Source organism: Elephas maximus, chromosome 4 (assembly GCF_024166365.1).
Source record: "Elephas maximus indicus isolate mEleMax1 chromosome 4, mEleMax1 primary haplotype, whole genome shotgun sequence".
In the NCBI taxonomy this organism is placed as follows: Eukaryota; Metazoa; Chordata; class Mammalia; order Proboscidea; family Elephantidae; genus Elephas; species Elephas maximus.
Genome location: NC_064822.1, coordinates 108,528,220 through 108,549,565, shown reverse-complemented (window position 1 = coordinate 108,549,565; position 21,346 = coordinate 108,528,220). Strand labels below are relative to the sequence as shown.

Genomic DNA, 21,346 nt, shown 5'->3' with positions numbered 1-21,346 from the left:
GTGCCCAGCGTACTGCTCCGTACCTAACACATTTATAACATTAACACCCGGATCAGGGCTTCTCCATCTTGTCATTTGGCCTGGACAATTCTTTGTTGGGGGGAGCTATTCTGTGCACTGTAAGATGTTTAGCAGCATGCCCAGATTCTACCTATTAGATCCAGTAGCATGTCCCTCTGTCGTGACAACCAAAAATGTCTCCAAACATTGCCAACAGTTTCCTATAGGGCAAACCTCTCCCTCGTTGAGAACCACTACTCTAGATTCAAGTAGGCCCACCATTGTCTACCTCTATTAAAAATTTCTGGGAAAGAACACCTCTGCTTTGTCATCCTAGGACCATGACAAAAACAGGAAAATTTCTACCAGCTTTCTTACCTTTATCCTGTGCTTGATCAGCAACATCCACTCGAATTCTCCTGTTACCTAGAGACTGAGAGCATAGGACCATATTAACCAACCTTTTGCCCCATTATGCACAAATCCCATGATTGACCTTGAACGTCTGGGCATAGCAGAAGCACTGGGGGAAGGAAGATAAAGGAAAAACACTGTAATCTAGCTAACACTCCCACCTGTTAGCTAAAGAATCCTTTATAAAGGCTTGAAAATGGAAATAATCCCTTAGTAATTCCTAAGGATTAAGGTTTAAATTGGTTTTAAATGAATTTAAGGTTAACCATCTTAACATTTATAGAGCCATTACTATGCACTAGCGAAGTTGCATAAAGCATGGTCTCTTGTCCAAAATCTCAGGTTCTTTCACTCGACATTATTACCTTCGGATAAATCAGTTCCTCCACGGATACCCTCTGATTTCCCTTTCCCACATCATTATTTACATACTTTGAACCTCATTATTCTACTACTCATTTTTCCTCATTTCGTAGTAGAGTCTCCAGTTGAAGAAGGGTAACAATGAGCTTAAGTTACGAACATCTAGAATTATATTAAATCTAGACCATGGCAATATTTTAAGTAATAGTCAATCCAACAAATTTCAAATAATAACAATTGTGTGGTATTCCTTTTCTTATCCGGACTAAGGAAAGTCAAGTTAAAGATGAGCTATGTGAATAAAATATAAAAATGATCTGAGAACTTGAACAACCCTACAGCCTTGCATGTATTTAACTATTCACACAATTTTTCATACCCATTTGACATTTACTTCAATTATTGTGATGGTACTTAATTATGAGACAGCAAAAATATTTATAAGGACTACTGACTTCAATCTTCATGTTAAAAGGCAGATTTCAACTACAGAATTATGGCACAGGAAACTGTCTCCTCAACAAAGAAGGGTTCCCGGAGTTAGAGGAGGAAAAAAAGCCTTTTCCTTTCCAACATAATTAGTTTGATTTCTAAAGTGACCAGAGGTAAAAAAGCAGTTACTGGATTAGGAACTTCCATTACTAACAGATAACTAAATGCTTCCACTTGTTGCTTGGGCCAATCTAAGAATCGCTAGATGACACCAATCACTTAACCATTACAATTCAATTAGTTCTCATTTGCCTCATGTATTAACAGCTAAATCTCCTCTCCCTCTTGAACCTCTCTTGTCTCTGGATTGAAAAACAGTTAAGGGTAGTGCTGAAAAGCAGAAGACTGCATGTCTACATTGTCATTCTCCTGTGAAACACTTCTAGGGGCATATATTAAAAATGATACTCCAATGAGAAATATAAAAAAATATTTCTCCAAAAATGAGACAGTGCCTTTTAATACTAAACTGATTAATAAAAGCCATGAGAGCCAAAGCAAGGCTGTGAATAAACGAACATGAAGCTTTTATTAAAGACTTGGCATGGTGAGTTTCTTCTACAATTTTTCACCTAAACACCTCCATGAATTATCGGGGCATGCTGAAACTGCTGAAGTGAGGTGTAATTTGCTAGGGATTGAATGTTTAGTGATACATTATTAAATAATCCAGGCTTTTTGGGGTAGATATTACAAAAATCTTTAAAAGGAAGTTATTGACCCAACCTAAATATCAGTCTGATTAGTAAACACTAGAAATCTCACTAGCGCCCACCTCCCTCCCTTTACTTTCTGTACCTCTTCATTGAGGCTCAAGGCGCTGAGCAGGGAATCCAGGTCCTCAAACTCAGCGTAACCAAAACCTTTTAATCTCTCTGGGTTGCTGGGTTCACGTGGTAAGCGCACTGCACTGATCTGAAAGAGTAAAGAAACAGAAAATGTTTCCGTTTGATAGTCTTTTTCATTTGTCTTTTTTTTTTTTTTTGCTGTATATACAATAAATTTCCCTCAATACATAAGAACCTGGTTGTTTTCAAGGGGAAAACTGACAAAAGGATAGAAGAGAGACTTTAGTACACGCCGTTATACCTTTTGAATATCAAACCATATTAATTTAACCCTTGAAAAAAAATTGAACATGAATTCAGTGTACTCCTTGTATCCTCTGACTCTGCCTGAGTCCAACTTTCTAGCTTTTTGTGTCCTCTCCCCCCAACTAAGAGCAATTGCCCATTCCAGAATTAGTTTAGTTACTTCTTCATCATGCATCTATGTTTTTAGTTGGTTTCAGTATATATTTCCAATTCTCATCTCTCAGAAATTAGAACCATTTTTTGCCAAAGTTTTCTGGGCAGTTTATTTTCCGGAGAACTTACGTATCTGATGAACTTTATATACTAACAATGTTACTGTTGTTGGGCGCCTGTTTAGACTCATAGCGACTCCATGTGATGGAGCACAACCACCCCATAGGGTTTTCTAGGCTGTAATCTTTATGGGAGCAGATCACCAGGGCTTTCTTCTGTGATGCCACTGGGAGGATTTGAACCACCAACCTTTTGTTAGCAGCCACGTGCTTAACCCTTGGGCCACCAGGGCTCCTACATTAACAATAGCCAGGCTTTATCAAACACTGGCCTGTAACCCCTCCCCCTACCCTCTGCTAAATTCTAAGATGGAAAACCATTGAATCCTTACCCTTTTTGAAGTACAGGAAGAAATTCATACTAACCTGGTTTTAATTTGAGGCTAACTTGTGTTTTCTAATTGCAACTTGCAGGAGTCTTTCCTTAGCCTTAAGTTTCATATAACATTTCCTGGTACTAATCTTTATTATTTACAATATGGTATACACTTTCCATTTCCAATTTCAGATGTTTTTCAAATACTTTTCACTATATTTATATTCTTTCCATCTTTCTGACACTCTCCATGTTTCTTTTCCTTTATTTTACGTCTTCATTTCTTCAGCATTTTGCATATATTCAAGTTCATCTTATGCATTATTGATTTGATACTTTACTCTGGCTCCTGAGATATAGATTTTGGTATAGACTCTTTCAAATTCTAGTTTAACTCAACTCACGACTCAAGTAGGAAAAGGAGCAAAATATGAAACGGGGAGCTGGCTACAGAAACCAATTCTGTGAATAGCCTCAACAGGCCAGAGGGTAGTCACTATTTTATTAAAAAAGCCACAAGAGTGAAATAAAAAACAGGCCAGCCTTTTAGTTATATGATTATATAGAGAAGATTTGTAGGTAACAGCCAAAAAACTGAATCAGAAAAGCCAACTACAGAAATCGGTGGCCCATTATAGAGAACAAGATCTAGGGAATCAAAAAGCACAGCAAGAGTAAAGGAGGAAACAGATTCAGAGGGGAAAGGTACTTTCAAACGTCTTCTCGTTGGTCAAGACTCTGGAGAAAACCCCAACAGAACTGGACATAGGCTTGCTTGTTACTCATACTTTTATTTTGATTTTCTAAGTACTTTTTAATGAAATCTGGGCAAAGGGACTTCTGAGCATTTCTATACTCGCTTTTTTAATCTCTCTGAAATCTCGTACACTACTGTCTCCACATATCCTGCCTTCAGCTTTTTAAAGCAAGCCTATGAACACTGCCAATACCGTTATATGTGGCACTAAGCTCACAAAACCTTTAGTAACCATCTCAGCAAATTCTTCTGTAATACTAACTACACATCTGCTCAATATATTCATAGAAAGAATCAAGAAGTAATTTAGATATAAGCTTGAATGTCAGTAACAGAATGGCTAAGTTCAGATAAATTTTCTTTCCATGTTTTGACATAATCGGGTATCTTCACCTTTAAATTTCTTAATGAGAAAGGGCGTAGGCTTCTCAGATCCTCTCTGTATCAATAAGGCATTATTAATTCTGCTGATAAGACTGATTGATTGGTGCAGGATCACAACATTCCCAAAGGCCCTAAACACCACCTCATCAACTGCATACACATTTCTTTTCTTTCAAACCTAGTCACAACCCCAGGATCTTTTTCAACATAGCAATTCAGTGGCAGTCACTATCAATATGCTACCCCTCACATCTAGTTAACTGCAAAAACTTACATTTAATCCTCTAAAGAATTCCTTAATGGAGTCTTCTGTCACATCGTAGGGCAGATTCCCTAGAAAAGCAGTGTAGGGTGGTGATTTGGGAAGACGGCTCCGGTCGATATTGGGTTCCCGAGCAGCCCGTGGAGCAGTGGGCAGGATAGAACGGTCAATTGGAGGTGCCCTATACACGTCATCGTCGTTACTGTGCCAAGTGGTTGAAACTAGGACAGAGAAGTAGATAGAAGATATTAGAAGAAACCTCCTTTACCAGCATCACAGAACAAGAGGATCAATGCTAAATGCCAAGTATTAAACAAGCTTTATCAGAAAATGGAATAAGGGTACTTTACAAAGAGAAAATACTTCTTAAATGATGGTAGAAATCAGAATAACAATTTGAAAAGACAAAAGTATTTCAAGGTCTTTAGAGGCTCAGGCTTTTGTAAACAGAATTATTATACTTCTCACTCCTTATGCAACAACAACAAAAAAATGAGGGTAATAACCACTACAACTTATGGAACACTATATGCCAGGTACTTTCTATCGTATCTTTTGAACATCTTCTGAGGTTGTTCTCCACTCTACAGTAAAGAAAAACTGCGATTTCAGAAAGGCTTACTCACTAGCCCAAAGTCACACAGATGGTAAAGCAGTAGGGCTAAGATTCAACCTGTAATTCAAATATATTTAACCACTACTGACAATTCTCATTTTCCTACCTTTAGGCTGGAGAAAATTAAAAAAATTTTTTGTCATCCTCCCTCTTAAAAAAAATTCAAATAAATCCTTTTCTACAGCCCTGCTCATCAATTTCAATTTCACTACTTTATGGAAAGTAAGATCTATATCCACTCCTCACTTATCCACAGTTAGGTTCCAAAGACCAGGTCGTTATGCAAAAATGGAGGATTTCCCTCCATTTTCAGACCATCCATTTGTCCATTTCTTTGGAAGATATGCTCACAGGAATAATAACAGCTAAGATTTACTGATGTGCTCATTAGAGCTTCCATGGGGGTGGGGTGGAGTGGGGTGGAGGGAGGAGATGCCTGCAGGGCTCCACTCCTACACCTGGCAAGCTCTGTACTCCCAGTCCATGATCCCCAAAGCCTGCTCTGCCCTCCAGGTCTGGCCACGCACCCGTTCCCACTAAGACAGAGGCTTCAAGCTCAGTTCAGCTCACTTTGGGATGCCATTAAACTCACACGCATTTCTTACAATGCCTCTTTCTTTCCTCCCTTCCCAACCCACAGCAATTTTGAGCTGCAGGGCCTCGGGCTGCACAGGAGGTAAGAATCCACAGGTGCCCTGGCTCGGTGCTGCCTGTGTTAGACGGGCACAGAGGGAACAGCTAGACATACCGCCGCCACTGGCAGGTGGGAGCAGGGCACTGAGGCACAGCATCCTGGAGACCCTCCTGAGACCCTCCTCCAGGGAGAGGCTCTGCAGCCATTGCCACCATGCTCGCCACCTCGTTAATGCACAAAATAGTTGTATAGCAGATTTCTTACTATTGTTGCAAATGCAAAATGTTGGATAATGATAGGTGCTAAGTGAGGAGTTGGTGTGTAAGAAATATTTATTTTCATTATGAAAATAGGTCACAAAAGAATTGTTCCAGTATGTAGTAGAAGCTTTTAGTAAAACACGATGCCAATCAGGTTTATGTCATACAGGATAATTATAAAGAGCAGTTCCTGCCTATCTCTGGCTACTCCCTGAAGGCACAGGGCTTGTCCAAATAACACCCCAATGACCCTTCTTACATTTCCCCACCTTAATTAGTACACCCATTCTTTTCCTCAGACCATGTTCATTACTCAGAGACACTGTGACGTCACATACTTCCTAGAATTACTCCTTGGCTCTGAGTACACACCACTTACAGGTTACACTGCAAGGTAGCTTTAAAAAAAAAAATGAGGATATAACGGAATTTTAGACCTGGAAGGAATTTTAAAAAAGATAATCTAGTCCTTACTTTTCAAACGAAGGAAATGAGGCCTAAAAGAATAGTAGCTTAAAAAAAGGAACATCTTATTAATGCAAGTGCCAGAATCAGCGCTAAACTCTTCCGAATCCCCACTTCAGGCTCTACCGCATTCCTGTAACATAAACCTAAGAGTTGAGCTCTATGAGTAAGTTCCTCTTAAATTATAAACTTCTGAATACCTCTAGGACAAGCTATGCCTATAGTTCTATAAAAAACTGAAATCTTTGGCAAGTCCAATGATTGACATTTTAACTATCTAGAACTCAGTTTAACAACAAATGTGAATCTTGTAAGAAAAGAAACTTATTTTTAGTGATTCATAAGTTATTATGGAATAAGTTTTATCTAGAAGATAAAGAAAATTCCAAGCATGATGGAAAACAAAACAAAAATTACCATCTCCTTCCAGGTCATCTGTTTCATCAGCCCAGCTGACTGGTTTGGGGACATAGGTGCTTCCTCCACCAGTCCCCCCATCCTCAGCCAGGAAATCTGTTAGGGAGATAGTCTTCCCCTTCTTATTCTTCTTTTTTGCTGTTTTAAAAAAGCAAGAGAAAGATTATTCACCAATACTCAGGAATTCACAGAACTGTACAATGAAAACTGTTAAATACATTTTTAAGGGGAAAAACATAATGGCTATAAGGGATTGGATTATCCCACACCGATATGAAGAAATACTATGCAGATATCAATAAGGAGAAGGCACGATATAATGGCAAGGAAGAACCCAATAGTTAATGAAAAAATTTAAAAAAGTTGCATAATACATACCACATGAGCCCGTTTTGGTTAAACATACATTATACATTTATGCATGGAAAAGGGTCTAGAAGGATGTTCAATAGTCCCCTTTTGGACAGTAAAAGTGGGGAGAGCAATCTTATACTCCTACTATATCCACTCGTATAGCTTCTGAGATGTTTGATTTAGCAACTACTTTTTTTTAACGTGTAAAATTTTTTTTTATTATGATTTTTCAAAATTGTGACTTAGATGAAAGTTTACAGAGCCTATTAGTTTCTCAGTTAATATACTGGTTGCCAACCCCGTGATGTGTCAACACTATCTGCTTCTCTACTCCAGGTTCCGTTTCCACTTGTCCAGTTTACCTGTCCCTCCCTTCCTGCCTTTGCTGCTGGGCTGATGTGCCCATTCATCTCGTATACATGACTGAACTATGAAGCACATCCCTCACGTGGTATCACTGGCCCTATAGGCCTGTCTAATCTTTGGCCAAAAGGTGAACCTCAGGAGTGACTTCAGTACTGAGTTAAAAGGGTATTCAGAGGCCATACTCTTGGGGTCTCTACAGTCTGTCAGACCAGCAAGCCTGGTCTTTTTTTTGTGTGTGTGTGAGTTTGAATTTTGTTCTATATTTTTCTCCCATTCTGTCCGGGATCCTCTATTCTGATCCCTGTTAGAGTAGTCGGCGGTAGTAGCTGGGCACCATCTAGTTGCTCTGGGCTCAGTCTGGTGGAGGTTATAGTCCATCAGTCCTTTGGACTAACCTTTCCCATGTGTCTTTGGTCTTCTTCATTCTTCTTTGCTTCCACTGGGATGGGGCCATTAAATATATCTTAGATGGCCACTTGAAGGCTTTTAAGACCCAACTTGCTGTTTACCAGTTGGATGTAGAACATTTTCTTTATAAAAAAAAAAAAAAAAGCCCGCTACCGTCGAGTCAATTCCGACTCATAGCAACCCTACTTGGACAGAGTAGAACTGCCCCATAGAGTTTCCAAGGAGCGCCTGGTGGATTCAAACTGCTGACCTTTTGGTTACCAGCCCTAGCACTTAACCACTACGCTACCCGCGTTTCCGATCTTCTTTATAGACTATGTTATACCAGTTGAGCTACACATCCCGAGACCATGGTCCCCAGCCCTAGACAGGTTATTGTATTTGTTGCTTCTGGGACGCAAAGGTAAATAAAACAAAACCCCTATCCTTAATAACATATATTCTGTATAACACATTTAAGGATTGCTTGATATGATACTTGTAAAGTAACCACGTGAAATAGGAATCATTACTATCAGTTTACAGAAAAGGAAACTAAGCCTCAGAGAGGTTAAATGACTAGCCTAAAATTACAGAGACATTAGATGGCAGAGCTACAATTAAAACCCAAGTTTTTTCAACAAAGTCCAGGGCTGGTCCTCAGTCTCTAAGAAGCTTAGTATTAGTTCTGTGACAGGCTGGAAACCCTGGTGGCATAGCAGTTAAGAGCTATGGGTGCCAACCAAAAGGTCGGCAGTTTGAATCCACCAGGCGCTTCTTGGAAACTCTATGGGGCAGTTCTACTCTGTCCTATAGGGTCGCTATGAGTCGTAATCAACTCGGAAGCAGCGAGTTTGGTTTGGGTTTGGATGACAGGCTATCCTAACCATGTGACCTTGAAAGAGTTGTCTTGGGAGAAATGCCTGGTGATCTACCTTGGAAAAATGAGTCACTGAAAATCCCATGGCACAGTTTACTCTCATATACATATGGTTGCCATGAGTTGGAGTCAATGACAATTTTAAAAAAAAAATACTCATATACCTAGAAAAAAGACTGTCTCCCTCCCTATCTTAATACCACACACAAAGATGAGACATGATACTAAAAGGGAAATACAAGAAGAAAACCTTAACAATCAACACATTTAAATGTTTTTCTTGGTAATTTTTAGGACTCTCCAAATGGCTCTGTCTATTCAGTCCTCAGAACTTTCTCTGAGATGACACCAATGAGAAGCTAATTCAGAAGAGAAGTGACCAAGTTCTAAAACTGGCCCCTGACAGGAGCCACTACATGATTTAATAACAAGCAAGCAGCTTTGTTGTAACAAAAATCAGCTTCATGGCTTTTAAAATCATGAATTCCTCCTCTATGTTCCAATTCTCATCTAATTTTCAATCCAATAGGACTAAGAGTCTGTAACTTGATGCACCATTTGACAAACTAAAGGTTGTTTTCTAACTTGGTATCATCCTCCTCTTTTAAAATTCAGCCTTCAGAAGATAAAAGTGACCTGTTTGCTATGAATGTTACATACACCCTCTTTGGGACAAAATAATCTGAAGTTCTATGATCTCAGTGTGCAAAGCAAATGACTTTGTTGCAATAATACAGAGAAAAGATGGCCTCGAACGTGAAGTTTCCATGTTTCTTTCAAGTGACTTAAGATTAATTCTGGTCCAGAAGTATCATTTATGATCAACCAGGTCATACTGAATTTGTTCTCCCACTTTGAAAGAAAACAACTATGCAGAAGTTGGGCCCTATAGCAATGATATTGCCCCTAGCTCATATGCAAAAGTCTAGGGGTAATTTTAACAAGCTAAATAATGCAAATTTGAACAAAAAGCATATCTCTGAGGTAGGAAGCTTATAAAAATATAACCCCACCAGGGTTTCCAGGAAGCTTATAGCATACTGCTGATTTTAGTTTCTTTCATATCCTCTCATTCAAAAATAGAGCATCTGGGCCTAGCCAGTACTGGGGGTAAGGTAAAACACATAATATTTACCCTCGTGGGGCAATCTAGTATCACCAGCTAATATCCAATTATTAACCTACCCTGTCACTGGGAGACTAAAAAGAGAACTGCTGGTCAGCCCATACAATGAGATCAAGTTCAACATAAGAACAATATGGATTGAGTAAGGTACCTCTTACCTCCTCATTGTAATCTATTACCAAAACAGCAGAAGCTGGAGTTAACCTGCACTTTGGTCTGATGTTGGCTTAAATCAACTTCCTAGATGTGGGTTTCTCACAACTTTTACCCCTTGACTCTTTTGAAATTAATATAATACTATTTGAGATTGTCTTTTAAAATTATAATTTCCCCTTTCCCTCTGATTCTGTTATCCCCGCAACCCCTCAACCTCTGGTTAAGAAATCATTGTTGGGTGAGGGGTGGTCTTCACTTAAAAACAAGCTAAAATTAACTTACACTTCTTCAAATTTAGCAGTAGCACTGACTCAGTCACAATATAAGCAGCAGACTGAAAAGAAACTATAATCCTTAAAAAACCAAAATAAACCCAGAGTGGGTGCCAATGTTTTTCCCCCAGTCCACTTTACTCCAATAGCTGAGAAATAACGATTCTCGTGCCCTTTGCACCTTCAATACCTAGGCCCAATGCAAAGTTTAGGATTTCAACAGTGTTCCCCTCTGCTTTGTAAGTAAACAGGTGTTTAATGCTCCAAGTGTTTCAATTCCTTGCCACAATGATTGAACTGGTCCAAATCTTAATTTCCTTAAAATCCTATGTAAATTGGTTAAAAAGCTAACAAACTAAAAACCTCACAAAATAAATAAAAGGTGTCCCGATTATTTAAGGCCAAATTCACGTGGACTACACACACACACACACACACATCCCAGAAATTAACTAATTTGCCTGCTACCTCAATTACAATTGTGATTAGTTGCCGTTTTGACTCCTACTAATGGTGACCGTATGTGTGCACAGTAGAACTGGTTTTCAAGGAATATCGAATGCTTATACACTAGGTGGAGCCCTGGTGGCACAGTGGTTAAGAGCTCAGCTGCTAACCAAGAAGATCGGCAGTTTGAATCCACCAGCTGCTCCCTGGAAATCCTATAGGGCATTTCAACTCTGTCCTATAGGGTTGCTGTGAGTCAGAACTGACGTGACTGACAATCAGTGGGAAATCCTGGTAGCACAGTGGTTAAGAGCTATGGCTGCTAACCAAAAGGTCTGCGGTTCAAATCCAAAAGGCTCTCCCTGGAAATCATAAGCGGCAGTTGTACTGTCCTATATGGTCGCTATGTGTCAGAATCAACTTGATGGCAGTGGGTTGGCAGTAGGTTAAGTCCTTAAACAATAGACATTTATGGCCTTTTTAATAAACAGGGTTTGTTATGATAGATATAAAAGCTGCATCTCTGGCCTCTAACCCCCCCCTTGTGACAAATGCCTTCAGACATTGTCTGAAACATGTCTTCAGACATTGCCAAATGTCCCCTGGAGGAGAGGGGACAAAATTGCCCCCAGCTGAGAACCACTGTTCTAAGTGACATTTTCACTTCAATAAATAAAAGGACAAGCAAAAGGAAATGCATGTATCAAATGCACTAACAGAAAACTGACAACAATAAACATAGTAAACACTTGAATCTTCAGGATTGTTAGGCTATACCGCATATACAGGGTCGCTATGAGTTGGAATCGATGCAACAGCAACAGGTTTTGGTTTATAGCATATATAGACATGCTTCCTCAATTTTCCTCCTCAGGATGTTTTCCTATTACTCTATTATCTTAGCTGTAAAAACACTAACTGACAGACCTTGGGTGATAAAATCTATAGACTGGCTGCTAGTTCTTTTATTTCCACCAAACAGGACATGCTAAAGCGCTGGAAGCAATAAAGCCTATTTGTCAGAAAATGCAGCCTTACCTGCATTTTTCCTAAGCTAGAAGGGAGAGTCTCCTAGCTCTTAACATTCTGATGAGGTTTGTTAAAAAATAACTTTCTTATTTTTAAATCTAGCCAGGCTAAGTACCACTATTTCATGAGGTTATCAACCTTTCTGAATGTCTTAGTACCTATAGGTTGAGTCACGAAATCTGTAGAGAAATGTCCATAGCAGTAGTATTCATAATGGCCACAACAAGGGGGGGGGGGGAGCCCAAATATCTACCAGCTGATGAACAGATGAACAAAATGTGGTGTATTCATACAATGGAATATTATTTGACCATAAAAAGGTATACTGATACATCTTACAATATGATTACCCTTGAAAATATTATGCTAAACCAAACCAAACAAAAAACCCATTGCTGTCGTGTCAATTCCGACTCTGCGACCCCCATAGGACAGAGTACAACTGTACCACAGGGTTTCCAAGGAACACCTGGTGGATTCGCCATAGCTTTTATCCAAGCCAGTCACAAATGTCCAGAACAGATAAATCCTTAGAGACAGAAAGGAGATTAGTGGTTGAGAGAGGCCGGGGGGTGGGGGAGCGGGGATGGGTGATGGGATGGGAAGTGACTGCTGATATGTATGAGGCATCTATTTGGGGTGATGAAAATATTCTGATATTAGATAGTGGTGATAGTTAGACATTGTGGGGAACATACAAAAACCCACTAAACTGCACACTTTAAGAGAGTAAATTTTATGGTATGTGAATTCTATTTCAATAAAGCTGTTGTTAAAAAGTGAAACCTAAAAAAAAAATAGACCTGACAAATTCTCCACAATTAAAAACGAATCAATGCTCAACATGTTTTCTGAAACAATATTGTAAAAATGTGATCAATCCACCCAAATACTGATTATACTGCTGCTTAGAGCACAGCCATGAAGATGTTTCATACAATATCATGACTTCACACCTTTACTGCACTGTACAGTTCAGTATGGCAGACAATAAAGACTTGGTCAAGATTTATAAGCTCTAGCATCTCAATCCCTGTGTTCAGTTACGTGACCTCTTGTCTGTGCCCAAATTTTTCCTCTTGACAATCAGAAGAAAATGTCATATTGCTTTTTCCTCACCCTTCCAGAGACACTCAATTTGACTGCTTACATAATGAAACAAAATAAATGCTTAAATGCACAGCCTGTTAACTACTATGCAACAGCAAAGGACTGTAGCACTATCAACCACAAAATCTAATAAACTCACCTTGGTGTGTGTATTCACAAATGTATATACACACTCAATTACAAATAAGCACTTGAGTTTTTTAATACTCACAAGTTAATTCTTTCCCTCCACCATCAAGAAAAGAGAATAGTTAAATTCTAGGATATTTTAAGACTAATAATAAGTAGTAGGGCATTTTATCTCAAGATACACAGAAACACTTTTCAATGGTATTATTCAGAAACACACTGTTTTACTTCAACTGACTCCACTCTCTGTTCGGAGCCCTGGTGGCGCAGTGGTTAAGAGCTGGAATGCTAACCAAAAGGTCAGCAGTTTGAATCCACCAGCCACTCCTTGGAAACCCTAAGCGACATTTCTACTCTCTATGAGTCAGATTTTTTTTTTTACTCTCTGTATTTGTCTTTGAATTTCCGTAAGGCGTTTTTAGTTTTGGCCTTCTGAATCTAGGTATCCTAGCCTCAGAATAACAAATATATGGTAGAGAATGGGATTTGAAAACAGGTAATAATGCAAACATAATCCAATGGCAATCTCTGAAACTATTTCTCTTTGGATAATCACAGGATAATGCACATATGAAGGATATCATAGGTTAATCAAAGGGAAAATAACTATGAGGGTCAGCACCATATGAAAACAATGGATACCATCCTCTCCCCATAAAAAAAAAAATCAAACAAAATGCCATATTCAATAGCATTTAAGTGTTATGCAAAATGAAAGGGTTGCACATAGGTATGCACACACTTTTGCCAACTTTAGTTTCAAAAAGTGCTAACATGTATCAAACACGTTTGATTCTCTATACCTAAAGTGAGCAGATAAACTATGTTCATTTTATAGATGAGGAAACTGGGACCCAAGAGGTAAATGGTCTGTAACAAATTTACAAAAGTTAAAACAAAATGAAAACCTCAGTTTCAGGGGAGTATTCTTAAGAAGCCAAACAAGGAATCAAGTGGCCTGTCTCAATGTATCAAGTTTCCTAAAAATCCAAGATACCTCCATTTAATAGTAAGCCCTGAAATACTTCCAGTTCTTGAAGTCAACGACGGGTCACACTGGAAATGTGTATTGCTGCGAAGAATTTTCAGTCTCAAAAGAGGCTGATGAAGTTGTATCATGTATTTCCACAGAGGAAATACAAGATCTACTTCCAGCAAAACACTGGTCACCATCAGGAAACACTGAAAATACACTGAGAATTTTACAGCCTCTTTAGTACAGCCAGATCTGGTATTACTGGTTACCCAACAGTCAATTACAGTGTAAAAGATTAAAGGGGAAAAGAAATCTGATAAACCTAAAACTCCCCGAGGACAGACTGTCAGATGTATCCCTGAGCACAGATTCCAGCATAGTGCCCCTTGCACAGACTAAACAAGCTAAATAAGTATCCACTGAATTAAGGAAGTGTTTCCAAGGGGGTAAACTAAACATGGAAAACAGGAGAAGGGGACATCACTGAGCATACCCCTTTAACCAGCCTGGATTTCACTGAACTCATGTGTAAAATGAAGGACACAGATTATATAATTGCTAACAGGTCTTCTACCTGTAATAATTTCACAAAAGTTATGGATAAGGAGAATACTGGCTTTTCACTAAATTATGAGACAGTTAACTGTCAAGATGGCAAACCCAGGCCAAATCGGTATTTGACACAATGATAAGCTTAAAATAAATTTAGGACTGTACCAGTTCAGAGAGAAAAAAAAAAGTACAATTTTTTAAACTTCAGATGAAGCTTTTGGACAGCACACCAAAAAAGGAAGTCAACCTTGGTACTCCCAAGTAGGTGATGGTAATGAGTCAACAGTCTTAGATTTCAGCCTTGCTCTGCCACCTGCAAGCAGTGTGACCTTGAACAAATCATTTCATTGTCCTCGGCTGAGGCATACCACCATCTATCTCACAGAGGACCAAACGAGACAACACACACAGAATTGCTTGGTCAATTGGCAAGTCTACACCAATGAACAGCAATGAAAGATATCATGTTCAACTGCACCTCAACTACCTCGACATTTTCTAAAGATAAGCATAACCCTTAGCCTCGTTTATAAATAATAAAGAAGGTAAAATTCCTGGTGAGAAGTGAGTGTCCAGAGATAGCAGGGGCTCAGTGAATGTTTTGTGGAATGCAGGGTGATGCCAGGGTGAAAAAATTATATTCGTCAAACTAAAATCAATGCTACAAGATGTTGCACAGCTTACTGCTGCACTTCCAAGTCTATCAGAAAGATCTGCATGACAGTGATAACGCCCCCTCAAAAAACAACTCAACTCATTTTAATTGTATCCCTAGTAGTTCTACATCTATAAAAAAAAAAAAAAACTGAACTCTACCACCGGAACTATCAAAAACTCAACGCGAATAGAAGCTTCATAAGAGCAGGGACCTAATCTCGTTCACCACTATCTCCAGTGCCTACCACGGTGCCTTGCACAACGTTTTCGCTCAGTAAAAATTTGACAAGAAAAAAGGCACAGAAGAAAATCTAAGTCCTTAGCCCTGGTTCCGCTCCAACACGTGGGTACACCAGAGTTCCCTACCCCCACCTAACTTTAGTAGCTTCAACCTCCAACCTGACACATGTACCTTTAAGAGTACAAAGCTGGGCCACACTCTTAGAGGAAAAGAGCAGAAAGTGGAAGGACATAAAAAGGGGCAACAGAGGCGCGTAAAGCCTTCCCATTTAGGCACTCGCGCATGCTTTTGAGGAGCGCCTGTCTCCACTACCCTCGTCCCTCCCACCGCGCACGCGCACCACTGCCTCACCCCCGCCCCTCCACTGACACGCGCTCGCGTTCTAACTGCCCCCCCTTTATCCCCCTGCCCCCGCTCCAGTCCGCAACGGCCTCGCGCCTTGGAGACCTAGTCTAGTGTGCGCCGGTCCGCGCGCCAACCGCTCCTTCCTTCCTCCACGTCTTCAAGCGGGCACAGTGTATCACGTCCATGAAAACATCTCGCGCCTCTCGCAGATCCTTCTGCGCCTCCTCGCTCCAACTCAAGCCAGAGCCCACCTTTACCCCCGACTCGAGCCTCGCGCAGACCGGGTGAAAAGGCTGTGAGGGGGAGGGGAAGGGCACCTTCCCCTCCCCCCTAAACATCCCGAGACAATAATGTAAGATGGCCAAGCCACCAGCCTGCCGCAGCCCCCAAATCCTAAGGGAAGCAGTGCCGCCCACCTCCCGATTCCAGGTAGTCAGTGGATCAGGTTGGTAGAGTGGTTTAGGAGCCCGGTCTTTCGCCGCGCTCGGCCGCTCACTCACCTGAGGCCGCCATGTTGGGAGAGGGAGAGAGAACGCAAAGGACCCGGATGAGGCAATCACGTGATTATAGCGGGCGCGTCGGCCTAGGAGACGCGAAACTGGGAGGGGGCGGGGAGGTAAGGAGGGAGACCGGAGGCGGGGCGGCGCTGCTCCAGGTTCGTAAAGCAGCGCGAGGAGGTGGGGCTGCGTCCGACGGGAAGACCTGCGCGACATGAGGCCGGAGGGGTGGGGCTTGGGCTGTCGCGAAATTCCTTACGCTTTACGTAGGACTACGCGCGGACGAGAGGCGGGTTCTCATGGTCCGCAGACTTCCTGCGGGTGCGTTAGGCGGAACAGGCGTGTTCGTATTTGCTGGCTGCACTAATAGGGATAGAATCAAGGCGGGCTAGAACCTAGAATGGGTGTGCCGTAATTGATTTTCTGGGACGGATACTTTTTGTAAAAGCGAAACAAGTTCACAATCCTGCCTAAAAATGCTGTAAATAAACGTGCTTAAAAGAAATTAGGTTAATAAATACTGAACATTATTTGCCATGGATTTTTACCTTGTTTAATCCTCACAATTTTCTGATTAGGTTTAGTCAAACCCGGTTTTCTATGATTTCATAGCCGAGTGCTACCCATGTTTTCGCTAGCTAATGCTCCATTTTGTCATATATTAATATTTCAGTCCATGACAATTTTTGTTGAGCACCTACTCTGTGCCAGGCATTGTTAAAGACATTTGCAGGTACAAGAGAGAACAAAACTGACCAGATCCCTACCCTCAAGTAGGTTATATTCCAGAGAGGGAAAGACAGACAATAAGCAAATTAATAAATAAAGTATTAGAAATGATAAGGACTCTGGAGGTAATTAAAATAAGTGATGTAATAAAAATGACTGAGTGGGTGCAACTCTAGAATGTGGCTAGATAAGACCTCCTGAGAAGCGACATTTAAGCAGAGATCTGAATCACAAGCAGCTTAGCCCTGCGAACGTATTCAGGGAGAGTTTTAGGGGAAGGAGAGGATGTGCAGTTACATCAAAGGCCAGGGTAGGAACACCTTGCCAATTTGATGAATTTAAAGGCTAGTAGCATCCCAACGATCATGGAGATGGACGTGCAACTATTTGTTTTGATATCTGTAAGGTTATGAGTCAGAGCCAACTCGAAGGCAGCTAACAAAAACAGTAAGAGAGTGGTACGAGATGAAGTTTGAGAGATAGGCAGGAGTTGGGTCAAGTGCGGCTTTGTAAACCAGGAGGTGGTTGGGAAAGCATGGAATGATTTTTTTTTTTTTTAATTAAGGTAAAACACATGTAACATAAAGTTTGCCATTTTAACCATTTTTAAGTACAATTCAGTGGCATTAATTATATTCATAATGCTGTGCAACCATCACTGCTATTTCCAAAGCTTTTTCATCATCCCAAACAGAAACTCTGTATCCATTAAGCAATAACTCCTCCTTCACCCCTCAGCTTCCCCAGTCCCTGGCAACTACTAATCTACTTTCTGTCTCTATGCATTTGTCGATTCTAGTTATTTTATATTTGTCCTTTTGTGCCTGGCTTATTTCACTTAGCATAATATCTTCAAGATTCATCCATGTCGTAGCATATATCAGAACTTCATTTCTTCATAACTGAATAATATTCCTTTTTGTTTGTTTTGTTTATCAAGCACGGAATGATTTTAAGCAGGAGAAAGCCACGACTTGAAATAATTTTTTAAAAAAGATTATTTAGTACCTTCATATGGGTAGCGGTTATATGAATGTATAACTGTAAAAATGCATCAGATTGTACACTTAAGATTTTTGGACCTTAGTGTATGGAAGTCATACTTTAATTAAAAAAAGAAAAAAGAGAATACTGAGGTTGCTGAATGGAGAGTAGATTAGACAGATGGAATAATGAAAGAGAAAGACCCTAGAAGTATTGTGGGTCTTAGGCATTACGCCTAATGAATAAGTTGGCCCTTAGTGGATAAATTGCTGTGAGAGAAGATGGTGGTTTAGATGTGAATGTGGAGATGGAAAAGGATGGATGCAGATATATTTCGGAAGTAGACTTGATGATTGATTAGATGTGAGAGTCAAGGGAGAGGGAGCTATCAAAGTTAACTTCCAAGTTTTTGGCATGAACTCTGTCTTAGTTATCTGGTGCTGCTCTAACAGAAATACCACAAGTGGGAGGCTTTAACAAAGAGAAATTTATTCTCTCACAGTCTGTGAAGCTAGAAGTCCAAATTCAGGGTGCCAGCTCCAGGGAAAGGCTTTCTCTTTCTATCGGCTCTGGGCGAAGGTCCTTGTCATCAATCTTCCCTTGGTCTAGGAGCTTCTCAGTGCAGGGACCCCAGGTCTGAAGGATGCTGTCCCCTCCTGGTTCTTCATTATTGGTGGCCTGAGGTCCTCCACTCTCTCTGCTCAATTCTCTCTTTTATATTTCAAAAGAAGTTGACACAAGACATAACCTAATCTTGTAGATTGAGTCCTGTCTCCTTAACATAACTGCCGCTAATCCTGCCTCATTAACATCATAGAGATAAGGTTTACAACACATAGGAAAATGACATCAGGTGACAAAATTATGGTCAATCACACTATTCTGGGAATCATAGCCTAGCTAAGTTGACACACATTTTGGGGGGAAATAATTCAATCCATAACAACCTGGGTGATGCTGTTTACTCACATGGTGAAGCCTATCATGGAGCAGGTTTAGAGGGGGTATGTGGGCTCTATTTTGGCCATGTGAAGTTTGAAATAGGTGGCACAAATGGTTAAGTGCTTGGCTACTAACCTAAAGGTTGGCAGTTCAAATCCACCCAGGAGTGCCTCACAAGAAAGGCCTGGTGATCTACTTCCAAAACATCACAGCCATTGAAAACCCTATGGAGCACAATTCTACTCTGACATACATGGGGTTGTGACAAGTTGGAACTGTATGGACAGCAACTAGTTTGCTCAAACTTTAATGTGCTTATAAATCACCTGAGGAATGTGTTAAAAGTCACATTCCAATTCAGCAGGGCTGAGGTGATGAGGCCTGAGATTCTATATTTCTAACAAGCTTCCAGGTGATGCAGATGGTGCCAGTCTGAGGACCACAGTTTGAATAGCAGAGTACTGGACAACCGTAGGGGCCCTGGTGGCACAGTGGTTAAAAGCTCGGCTGCTAACCAAAAGATTGGCAGTTTGAATCCACCAGTTGCTCCTTGGAAACCCTATGGGGCAGTTCTGCTCTATCCTATAAGGTCGCTATGAGTCGGAATCGACTCGACGGCAAAGGGTTTTGGTTTGGGGACAACCATGTGGTGATGTCAAGTAGGTGATCTGGAGTTCCTGAAAGAGACCAAGTCTGGAAATAGGAATTCGGGAGCCATCTTAGTTACCTGGAGCCCTGGTGATGCACTGGTTAAGAGCTCAGCTGCTAACCAAAAGGTCGGCAGTTCGAATCTACCAGCTGCTCCTTGGAAACCCAATGGGGCGGTTCTGCTCTGTCCTGTAGAGTCACTATGAGTCGGAATTGGCTCAGCGGCAAAGGGTTCGATTTTGGTTTGATCTCAGTTACCTAGTCCTGCTATAACAGAAATACCATAGTCGGTGACTTTAACAAACAGAAATTTTATTCTCTCACAGTTTAGGAGGCTAGAAGTCTGAATTCAGAGCATCATGGGGGAAGGTCCTTGTCTCTTTTCAACTTCTGTTTCTTGGCTCCGTGGTGATCTTTATGTGGCAGGGCATCTATCTTCCCCCATCTCTGCTTGCTTCTCTGTGCCTAATCTGTTCTTTTTATATCTCAAAGGTGATTGGCTTAAAACACACCCTAAACTGATATGCCCTCTTAACACAGCAAAGAAAACACAGCCCCTTATAATCACAGATATAAAAAAGAAACCAAACCCGTTGCTCTCTAGTCCTCCAACTCATAGGGACACTATAGGACAGAGTAGAACTGCCCTATATGATGTCCAAGACTATAATCTTTACAGATGCAGACTGCCACATTTTCCTCCCGTGGACGGGCTGGTGGATTCAAACCGCCGACCTTTTGGTTAGCAGCCGAGCGCTTAACCACTGTTCAACCAGGGCTCCTCAGCCACAGCTATAGGGGTTAGGATTTACAACACATATTTTGGGAGGACACATAATAGGAGTCATCAGCATATAAATGGCATGATATTTCAAGCAATCTATATAACCTATACAAAATAATTTGAGAAGCTGGACTGTGTGAAGAACGCAGCATTAGGGCTGGTGGAAGAGTCATTCACAACCTGCAGTGTGCAGATGACACAACCTTGCTTTATGAAAATGAAGAGCACTTGAAATACTTACTGATGAAGATCAAAGACCACAGCCTTCAGTATGGATTACACCTTAACATAAAAACAAAAACCCTCACAACTGGACCAATAAGCAACATCATGATAAATGGAGAAAAGATTGAAGTTGTCAAGAATTTCATTTTACTTGGATCCACAATCAACAACAACAAGCAGCAGTCAAGAAATCAAATGACTATTGCAGTGGGAAATCTGCTGCAAAAGACCTCTCTAAAGTATTGAAAAGCAAAGATGTCACAGTGAGGACTCAGGTGCACCTGACCTAAGCCATGGTATTTTTCATCACTTCATACGCATGCAAAAGCTGGAAAATGAATAAGGAAGACCAAAAAAGAATTGATGCCTTTGAATTATAGTGTTGGTGAAGAACATTGGATACACCATGGACTGCCAGAAGAACAAACAAATCTGTCTTGGGAATGTAGCCAGAGTACTCCTTGGAAGCAAAGATAGTGAGACTTCGTCTCACATACTTTGGACATGTTATCAGGAGGGACCAGTCCCTGGAGAAGGACATCATGGTTGGTAAAGTAGAGGGTCAGCAAAAAAGAGGAAGATCCTCAGTGAAATGGGTTGACACAGTGGCTGCACAGTGGGCTCAAACGTAGCAATGATTGCGAAGATGGTACAGGACCAGACAGTGTTTCATTTTGTTGTACATAGGTCACTATGAATCGGAACTGACTCGATGGCACTTAACAACAACAGGTTACAATTTAGGAACAGGATCAACTTGGATG

At 40.7% G+C, this 21,346-nt stretch overlaps 1 protein-coding gene across 4 annotated transcripts in view; it reads right to left on the bottom strand.

Annotated features, from left to right (window-relative positions):
* The window catches only part of EIF4B (eukaryotic translation initiation factor 4B), a 33,246-nt gene extending 16,878 nt beyond the window's left edge, over positions 1-16,368 (bottom strand). For all 4 annotated transcript variants that reach the window (XM_049883231.1, XM_049883233.1, XM_049883234.1 and 1 more), the window contains exons 1-5: positions 16,274-16,368; positions 6,747-6,884; positions 4,367-4,575; positions 2,068-2,184; positions 379-433 (exon numbers count right to left, since the gene is read on the bottom strand). In XM_049883231.1, the coding sequence (XP_049739188.1) occupies positions 379-433; positions 2,068-2,184; positions 4,367-4,575; positions 6,747-6,884; positions 16,274-16,286 (532 nt within the window). In that variant the 5' untranslated portion in view covers positions 16,287-16,368. The remainder of the gene's footprint in view (positions 1-378; positions 434-2,067; positions 2,185-4,366; positions 4,576-6,746; positions 6,885-16,273) is intronic.
* Between the last annotated feature and the right edge of the window lie 4,978 nt (positions 16,369-21,346).